At 43.5% G+C, this 10,268-nt stretch overlaps 1 protein-coding gene across 1 annotated transcript; it reads left to right on the top strand.

Annotated features, from left to right (window-relative positions):
• Window positions 1-1,598: 1,598 nt before the first annotated feature.
• On the top strand, window positions 1,599-8,761 carry rhoub (ras homolog family member Ub). Its single transcript, XM_080502436.1, has 3 exons — window positions 1,599-2,285; window positions 4,149-4,207; window positions 6,530-8,761. Exons 1-3 carry the CDS (start codon window positions 2,069-2,071, stop codon window positions 6,983-6,985), a joined length of 732 nt encoding a protein of 243 aa, XP_080358562.1. The 5' UTR covers window positions 1,599-2,068; the 3' UTR covers window positions 6,986-8,761.
• The last annotated feature ends 1,507 nt before the right edge of the window (window positions 8,762-10,268 follow it).

The raw sequence follows: 10,268 nt of genomic DNA, 5'->3' as shown, positions 1-10,268 counted from the left end.
AATAATAGCTTGTTTTCCAGAGACATCGTGTGCTCCTTCCTAATAGACCATCAATTGACAAACACAGCTCACTTCTATTTTTTTTTTATTGGAAGACATCATTATAAATTAATCTACTTTTTGTTTGCCCTGCAGCACAGCTCTGTTGTATTTCAAAACAACTACACAAACAACTACAATACAAAAAAACCCCTCCTCTTTATTGTTTAAAAGTTCCAACAGCTATTAGGAAAAATATTTTAAAGTAAATGAAGCTTACATTGTATTTTACCACTCAAGCACTACATATCAGGTCCTCGCACACAATTGGGAGCTTCTTGGTTGTTGAGTTTCTTGCCCAAGGGCACTTTGACACATCGGCATGTTGAGCTTTCGGCACGAGTCTCCAACTTCAGGTACGAAAGACAACATGGTCACCTGAACCCAATGAAAGAGGAAAAAAAAGCTAATAATCCTTTGGTCTTCTAAAGCGCTGTATTCAAACATGTTTTTTATATATTAAGCAAGAACAAACGAGCATTCAAAAGTTACAGGACAATATGAGCTGCACTGAATTATACTAAATGCAACATAAAAGTGAAAATCTGATTATGACAGGAAAAGGTTTTAGTATATTAATAGACAAAATAAAGTAAATGTGTGTGTGTGTGTGTATATATATGTATATACGTGTGTGTGTGTGTGTGTGTGTGTGTGTGTGTGTGTGTGTGTGTGTGTGTGTGTGTGTGTGTGTGTGTGTGTGTGTGTGTGTGTGTGTGTGTGTGTGTGTAAATAAGGGAGCGTTAGAATCAATTGTCAGATTGAAGACAAAAAAGTATTGCAAATCTTCAACAGCTTTGATCATTTAGTAAAGTGGGCCACTCGAATAGAGTTTTCAGCTGGAGGAGATGAAAGAACATAGTATCTGTATTAGAATGAAGAATTTTGCATGGAGGAAATTATAATTAATCAAATAGCAGAAGCAGGCATTCTTGGTGCTCTCATCTTTAAAATGAAGAAAAAGTGCATCGTTAACAGAATTAAAAAAAAAGTTTATGTTTTGTTGGTTCAGAACTTTTGGGATATTTTTCAATCAAAACAGTGAATGAGAACTTGTTTCTATGTTTTTTTTTACAAAATGTACAAGCGGTATCAATGTCTGTACTTGATGAGACGTAAATCAACTACACGGCTGACATTTTACCACAAGGTGGCAACAAAAGTCAACATATTACTTTAAAAAAAATCTAATCTATCCGAAAGAATAACTCAAACGACTGATTTGAACAGTATTGTACAGAGAGTGAACAGGATCCATCCATGAAGCACATGTCCGCTATCAGAGCTCTAATGCAGTTTGTTTTATTTGTTCGTTTGTTTGTTTGTTTGTTTTCCTTTACTCAACACAGTGGCGACAACACTGTGGCCCCTGCCTGGCTCAGCTCGTTGGGGTTAGATTTGAAGTAGGTCAGAGGGTTTGAGGGTCTGAGGTTATGAGAAGGCGGTGACATTGCAGGACTTATAACGTGCGTCATTTTGTAAAAACGGACATCAGGACTGTCTCTCCTTCTCACCAGTCCAGACGTATGTCCGCACTGGTCAAACACACGGAGCTCATAATGTGAATGTGGGATTTTAACCAGACCAAATAAGACCGTGAAAGTGAAAGTGACTTTTATTCAACTTAATCTACGATTCCTCTGACATTCTGTCAGTCGTGGGGCAGCTGGACTGACCGCTTCGACCTGACCTGCATCTTCCCAGCGCCGCTCCTCCGCTGTGAGGAGGTGGAGGAGGTGGGACTAGTCAAATGATCCTGAACATATAAAGGCTCTGACCCGCCCTCAAACGGTAAACTGTTGCCTCGCGGGCTGTGGTAATGTGCCACACTGGATTTGACAGCGCGCGGGACAAGTGGACTGTCTTTACGCACGACGCCAGCTCGCGATCATAAAGCGCACTTGTTCTTTCTGTCCAACTTGAAGAACTGGTGGGAAGCTGTTTTTTGTTTTGTTTTTGCTTCTCCCCCCACCCATGGTGGGTGCTTCGCCATTCGTCAGGAGACCGCGGTGAAGTGCTGGCTGATTGAATGTCACCTCCAGTCATCATGGATTATGGAAGGACCATGGCGCCTCCGGTGCCGCCGCACAACCCCACACCCGCCCGGCCGGGGCTGGCGCAGGAGCGGCTGCTTAAGTGCGTCCTGCTGGGGGACGGAGCGGTGGGCAAAACCAGCCTGGTGGTCAGCTACACCACGAATGGTTACCCGACCAAATACGTCCCCACTGCTTTTGATGACTTCTCTGGTAAGAGAAATAACACGTCTTACTTCTACAAAAAAAAAAAAAAAGTGGTGAAATACGCACAACGCGTACACACTACAGGAATAACGACGTCTCAACATTTACGATTGTTCAATTTAATAAATCCTGACTGCATACACCTATACTGAGCCTGGAGCATGTGACTGAATGATTGCAAGGTGAATGATGTTTGAATTTAACGATAATTTCCCTTGGAGGATTGCATGTGTTCCTTTCACCTGCCACTCACTCTCCCTCTCTCTATGAACTCTTCAACTCTGGTTGCTTGACACATTTCCCCCACCGCACCCAAAACTTCTCTTTTCCAGCTATTATTCCACTCCTGTGATAGATGTGTTTGTGTTTCCTGTTATCTATATTCCATTGGAGTTCATGCACACCGAGCCTCCTCCTCCCCATGATGAAGTAAGGTTTTCCATTTGGCACAGATCCACTTACCAAACTCTCTCACTCACTGTAGAGCTTTGCTTTTACGAAAATAGTGGATTAAATGAAATCGTATAGAAACGACACAATGTGAGCAGGGGGTGCATATTTGACTCAGTGGTTGACTTTTATGATGACAGAAATTGTTGCTCTTTAGTTCCAGAGCAGAATATTCATGTTATCTCTTAACTTGACATTGTGGTGACAACATGTTAGAAGACAACGTGTTGTTTCTTCTACCTGTGCACACGACTGTCAGATGATTGTAAGGTCATTGTAGGTTGTAAAGGAACTGTCACGCTCAATAACTCTTTGCTTGTTATTTCCGTTGAAAACAGTTCAGCTTCAGCATTGTATACAGACACCTCGGCCAACGTCAATTCATTTCAAAATGCTCAGTGACGACGTGCATTGCCCCCAGATTGGCTGAAACCTGCTGCATGGTGCAGACAGCGTCTCTGGTTCGGGGGTTTTGGATTGCACAACTCTGCCTATTGTTGCCGGCCTTGACCCGCCAGCCCTCGCCTCAATGCTGGAATGGGCACATCTGTTGCAGTGGCTCTGAGGCAGAGATTGTCTTTCGCCTTGGCCTGACAGAGACTGATTGTGCAGTTGGGGCCCTCGGTAGTGATGTCATCTTTCAGTGCCCGGAATCAGAGGGTCCTCTCTGGAAAGCTCAACTTCTGGTGCAAGTTATGCAACGCCACAGGTGGCAGAGAGGCAGGGAGAAGGGGACGATAAGGGGGAGCACTGGTGCAGAAAATCAAAGGACTATCAAATGTCAGGGCTTAAGAAATGATTACACAATTGCAGCGCTCTCTCATTTTCCATTCTGCGTGCTCCTCTGCTCTTTCTCCACGCCTGCGTCGGAGCAGACTGCTCTGATAGCTGAACGGCTTCACGGAGGCTTCCAGCAAACTCTTTGATCAGGTGGTATGACCGACCACACACTATTGTAAACGCTTCCATGTGCCCGCTGCTCCTCGGTGTGTTCACTCTCCTGAAAAGGATAAATGGTCCTGTAATGAAAGTCGCCGTGAGATGACTCATTCGATTTTCCCTCACTGGAAGGCCTATTGGACGAGTCACTACATAAACACAATCTGCTTTGTTTTTGGGGGGGCAGACAATCTGGGAGTGGACCCTGCCAAAAAAACAGCAGAGAACAAAGCTTGCAAGCGATAGTAAAGTGTTATGGTCTCAACAGTTACTGGCAGAGTGGGTGGGCGAGACAGGGGGGGGGGGGGGGGGGGGGGGGTCTTTGTGTTCTCAACTGGCTCACTTTTGTTTATTCCTGAGAATATTCCAGCTGGTTGGTTCGTTGCCTGCATGTGCGTCAGGTGGAGGCTCACTTACAGCCCTTAACTCGTGCTGACTGATGGCTGTGACCTTATTCCTGTCTGTCTCTGTGTCCTGCAGCTGTGGTTCAGGTGGATGGAAGTCCCGTGAGGCTGCAGCTGTGCGATACTGCAGGACAGGTGAGTGCTGTTGCCACACAAGCACATATTACATCATCACTCAGTGCCCGCATACCTCTCGTCCTGTGCGATTCACAAACATCGAGTTTCACGCATGGGTGTAATGGATTGGAGAACATGGAAACTCCACACAGCTCCCACAACTTTCTCATCAGGACGTTCACGGCCTTTACAGTGACTCGAAATATGAATATGTAAAGGTGAACTAGTTATTGTCTGATGTAATGTCTCAGGAAACCTCTTGAGTTAACTTCAATTAACAGTTAACATCTTCAGTTAAACAAAGAATTTACTTCAGGTATTTGTAGGAAAAATAATCAAAACACGTTTGAATGTATTCCTGGGCTTTTTATTATAATTTCACAATAAAGCAGAGTTGTTGTGACGTCTACACAAATACCATCTCATTGGTCACTCCATGTACCTGCTGGTCAGTCCTAAAGGACGTCAACTTGGGGATCAGACACTCTGTGTGCCAAGATCAATTTCTTAAATCTTAAACCTCAAATTAATTTAAGGAGGAAATATAGGATTAAACTCTTCATGTATTTGATTTCTTTCTCTTTTTTTTCTTTTTTTTTTTAGGATATTTCCACATGTTTTTCACTCCAAAAATGGAAATAAAGCTTAAACTACTTGACAAATAATGCTAAAACAGGGCTGTTCTTGTTTTTTGTGACTGAAGCTCAGGACCAGGGAACTAAGTAGAAATGTTCAACCAGTTATTATTGCTGGTAATGGGAAATTAAGTCATTTTTTTGCAAATGTGAAAATAAAAAAATTAGGAAATCATAACATCTGAACAATATGCAAAGTTTATTCCAGGTAAAAAAAAAAAAAAAAAAAACACTAGGTATACCTTGCTTGTAATAGCTTTGATAGTTGCATCCTTTTTTCTTTTTTTTGATGTGTTGAGACCATAAACACACGGAGCCTGCCAAGCAGATTTATTGACTCATTATTATGTTGGTAGGGTAATCATGGAGGAGCTGGTTGGGAAACAGTGTTTTTGTTTCCGTGGGGCATGGGTGGCTTGTTTCATAATCCAACTCGGCAGCACCCAGCCCTGGGAGCAGCATATTTGACATTCACAAACGCTGCGAGGAGACTGCCAGTTCCGTGTCGAATCAAAAACCGCTTGGCTGTAAAGTGGAATGAGGCATTTGAACAAACCCGTAATACGTGTAAAACCTCACAGCGTGTTGTAAGCCCCCCCCCCCCCCCCCCACACACACACACACACACACTCTCACACACACACACACACAGACAAGCTTGGGCAAATACGGGTTGATGAAAGTCGACAAACACTTACTGTTCCGGTGCAATTTTATAGGAGGGGAAGATTTGCCAGGAGCAGATTGGGGTGTGCCAAGAAACGTCAAGATGAGAGGGAGAGAGAGGTAGAAAAAGAGTGCCAGGACAAATAGACGCACACCGCCTGGAAAAAGATGATAACAGCTGGCGTCGGTGCTGATAAACAAAGTTGCTGCTCACCCAGCAATGTGGACGTGTCTGTATGTTCTGCGGATGGAGCTGCGTCAGCAGGTCACAGAGCTCCTATGAAGTGAAACACAAAGTCGACGAGCTTCAGCTGCATTTCGAGGCCTTCGAATGGCCACGTTAACTCCAAGAATGCAGCATGATTATCCAGATATCAGCTGTGATTTCAAGATCAGATAGAGTTCATTGTTTGATTAAAAGGAGGATTACGGAGGTGCCTGCTGGAGTGAAGCGGCGTGAATTTAAAAGAAGGGAGAGGTTCACGTCAAGTTTCCGCAAACATTAATCCGTGTACCCAAGGACGTGGGAGGTCGTTGTAAGGTGGCTCCAAAGTGTTAATTTAAGAGATTTACTGCAGACGATATAAACGAGTGGGCAGGGCTAACCTGGGCTATATATTAGTGCAATATAAACACACTTTAGACAGTTAGTCCCACGGAGCGCTTATTGGCACAACTCCCTTTCCTGCGATGTTTTACTCCTCAACGGTGCATTTGTGTATCTGTGGTCAGTTAGTGATTCATCACAAATGAAGCGAAAAGGCTGAGGCGTCACATAGTTCACTCCCTCATGAGATGTCCCTGCTGGTGCAGTGGCTAACGCTCTTGATTATATCACTGCTCAGATTCGTGGGAACTTTCCTCCGGCGAGGTTGCATGTTCTCCCAGCCTTTGACCACATAGTCCTGAGGCTAAACTATTAGATTTGCATATCGGAAGTTTGTGAGACAAAATGTATGTTTCGAGATGCCCGTTGCATGCGTAACAGTGATCCAGAAAGCACATTGAGACGTCGTCGTCTGTCTTTATCTCTTTTCAGGACGAATTTGACAAACTGCGACACTTCTGCTACAGTCGAACCGACGCACTGCTGCTCTGCTTCAGCGTGGTCAGCCCCGCCTCCTTTCAGAACGTCTGGGAGAAGTGGGTGCCCGAAATCCGCCGGCGCTGCCCGCTCACGCCCGTCCTCCTGGTGGGCACGCAGTGCGACCTGCGGCAGGACGTCAAAGTGCTGATCGAGCTGGCGAGGCGGAGGGAGAGGCCGGTGGCGGAGGAGGATGCCAGGGCGCTGGCGGAGAAGATCGGGGCCGTGACGTACGTGGAGTGCTCGGCGCTGACGCAAAAGAACCTGAAGGAGGTGTTTGACGCCGCCATCTCGGTGGGGCTGCGGCAGTCCGACAGGAGGGTGCGGCGGGAGAGGAAGGTCCGCAGCACAGCCGACAAGATGAAGATGCTGTCCAAGTCCTGGTGGAAGAAATATGTGTGTGTCCAGTAGGAGGAGAGGAGATACTCTGTGCGAGCGAGGCCAAACTGGAACTGCTGACTTGTGTGGAGGGACAGAGTGGAATGTAAGGACGTCTTTTTACCTTCACATGGACGAACCACCACGAGCTAATCTGAATGACTTTGATTCACTATATCCATGGTTCAATGGAGTATGCCGACAGGAGCCATCTAATGTTTGTGGGCTTCAGTTCCACCAGAAAAAGCTTCTTCTTCTTTTTTCTTTTTTTTTTTTTTTCATGGAAGCCTAAGAGACTCATGAGGCTGTAACCACTGTCTGCTCATCAGAGCCAGTTTGAACTGCTAAATATGACTGTGACCAGCATTAAACCAAAAATATGATATTTAGGCACATAGGCTATAAATCATACCGGACCTGTCCAAAGGAAATGTGAAATGACTCGGGTGGTTTCATACTGAAAGTGTAGTCCTCCAAGTACGTCAGATTCAGTCCCGTTCTTTAGAAAAGTACCGTAGCAAAATATTTTATGTGTTCTACACTGTAATCTAATGACCCCCGATTTTTGTTTTCACTTTTCACTGATCTAAAACGATGAACTCGGTGCAAACTACTCATGTTAAAACCTAAATGCATTGACACAATAATTCTTTAATCAAAATGTCAAATAAAGTCATAAACGACACTTCTGAAAATTAGAAGGCCCCTGCTGTTGCATACTGGGGACAGTGGGAATAAACCGAGAGTTTTTGTTTCACTGTCAAGTTTTCAGAGCTTTGTATTTTGGGAGGACTCCAAATGGAAATAAAGGAGTGAGAGCCAAATATAATCTGCATTCTTAAAAACATATAACACTATATTTTTTGGATTACAATTAAATGTACATGAGCAGATCATTTTTTAATGAGATCAGTAATGTCTTCAGGCTATGAGTAACGTGTCGTACTATGAAACACGTTTGTTTGCGCCACATTTTTAAGCAGTTGTCACACTTATTCCAGTTGCATTGTAGTTTGAAGCCGTGAAATGTCATTAGACTAAATCAAATTCAAACAGACGTTGATTGTCCAACCAGCTTTATCTTCAAGACGCCTATCTGCCACCGGTTTCTGTAATGTTTGAGAACGTTCAGTCCTTTGTTTAGACTGAAACACTTCATCTGCCAACAGTTTGTACAGGCGGTGCAGTAAAACATAGGTGGTGCCACTGTACATTGCACTTGTGAAACATGTCACTCCAGCCTGGTCATACGATGGCCTTTGGACCAGTTGTGAAGTGAAACTTTATTTCTCCTTGGAAAAACAACAAAGAACTGGTTGCCAGAGCAGCTCAAGTCATCGGTGGGGCTGTTCTACACGGCTGGTTGAGGCAATCACAGGGTCTTTCATTGTCTCAGTGGTCAGGGCCTTAAACAGATAGTCTTCCATCTTGGTCAGAATACTGAGCCTTCTCCTTCCCGTATATTATACAGTAATTGAGGTGAAACCACCAAAGAGACTGATTCTGTGTTTGCTTCTTATTTTTCAGAAGCCTTTGTTCAGCTTTGTCTATTTATCTCATTCATTCTGGGCCAATAACAGATCAGGAACAATCCAGATGTGTCATTATGTATGTTACATACTATTCATATATGATGTTTGTAATGTCATCACCATAAATCTGTGTGAACACGTGTAAGTCACCGGGTGTGTTGGCCAACTCTGAATGGTACTTAACAGTGTGAGCGTCTCAGTTGGTGTCTGATTCTGGTGTGTGTGAGGAGTTTGTTGGTCTTTACGAGTGGAACAAAATAAAATGTGAAATATTTAACCTGCTTTTACTGGGGTTTTTTTTTCCTTCTTCTTCTTCTTGGAAGATATGTTATCTTTACAGTCTACAGAGATAAAGAAAGAGTTTTTTTAGGTCAATGGTTACAAATGGAAAGGTGTTTTCACACACAAGGTGTTTAAAAAGGCAATCATGCAGTTCAATTTCATATCGGAGCCACAAAATGTGAAACAGTTAGGAATATTTATTTGCACCAGGGTCCCTGTTGGAGATGAATCCATCTGTTTGACTGCTCCCTTTTACAGGGATTACCACAACAACTTAATCCAGCTTGTACCATATACTTGCCTGGTTTTCAGTCAATGTACCTTCTGCCACAACTGGAATGGAGACTCTAATCCCCCATTCTCACGGTCAATGTTTAACCAGGTGCGCCATATGTTTCAATTCAAAGCATGTTGGGTAGTTTTATTGTTTGGATGTCACTTAAGGTCACTGATCATGGTGTGAGTTGTGATGAGGGCATATGGGAGGATGCCATTTATTGCAAGTTTTAGACCATTTTTAATGCTGCTCTGATAGTGCTGCTTTACTCAGTTTTTAAAAGACTTTTTCTTTTTTTTGTCTAACTTGCTGGTCATGTTGCAGTTGGGGAGGAATCATTTCGTGATTAAAAGTAATTGAGGTCTAGGTTATAATATTTAAGACACTTGGGCACAGAAAACATACACAAAATGCACCATTCTTTTTTTAATGCCAGGGTGAATACATTCATACATTTTTCTGGAAGAACAAACAAAAACGAAACGCCCCATAAAGTTTCTAAACAGTTAAATGTAACTTCAAAGACTTTAACCTCAAAGTCTTTGTAGGCACAAAGACTTCTAACTATGTGGAATCAGATGATTATAATTGGTTAAATATGTCTTTTCTCCTATTCGTGGCTGCGTCTGCGCCACAGGATACAACAATGGGCAGAGAATGGCGGTTAGCTCGGTATCTTGTGCTGGTTTAGAAGCGCTAATGAGAGGGCAGATGGCTAAAAAGGAGTTTTGTGTTGTCTGGCAGGCTGCAGATGTGTATGCTGTCCGGCCTCAGACTGGGTGAAACCCAGGCAGCAGCGCTGCTAAGTGGTCTAATTATGATAGTCAGGATGGCTCCGCTTTCCACCGATATTTTAGCATAGCAGGAACTTTATTGTTGTGTCTCAGAGAGGCAGTGATCTGATGAAACATCCTGTGATTTGGCATCGTGGCTTCTCTGATTGTCTGTAATATCTACCTGTCTGCTGAAAGTATAGGTTATTGTCTGTGGTAGAAAATCCTGGGCTGTCGTCAGTCTCGAGAGCTAAAGAAGACGACTTGTGTCAGGCCTTTAAGTTCCTTTGACCGTGTTCCCATTTACAAGATTTTCTCCTTGATTGAGCCAGATTTTCTTGGTGAATGTAGACCTGAAACTGTGATGTTTGTTATAATGTGTATTCATGTTCTCATGGTTTGGTCGAATGTAAAGTGCCGGTTGATTTTTACACAATCAATTTCATACCTTA

Source organism: Blennius ocellaris (genome assembly GCF_963422515.1).
Source record: "Blennius ocellaris genome assembly, chromosome: 2".
NCBI classification, from domain to species: domain Eukaryota; kingdom Metazoa; phylum Chordata; class Actinopteri; order Blenniiformes; family Blenniidae; genus Blennius; species Blennius ocellaris.
Note: the sequence above shows the minus strand (reverse complement) of the source record. Positions and strands in the feature narration are given on the sequence as shown.

Bases quoted from the DNA above. Each gene is read 5' to 3' on its own strand.
- rhoub (XM_080502436.1), top strand. From the start codon at position 2,069: ATGTCACCTCCAGTCATCATGGATTATGGAAGGACCATGGCGCCTCCG. The intron at 2,286-4,148 runs GTAAGAGAAATA...TGTGTCCTGCAG, and splicing joins TGCTTTTGATGACTTCTCTG to CTGTGGTTCAGGTGGATGGA. The intron at 4,208-6,529 runs GTGAGTGCTGTT...ATCTCTTTTCAG, and splicing joins TGTGCGATACTGCAGGACAG to GACGAATTTGACAAACTGCG.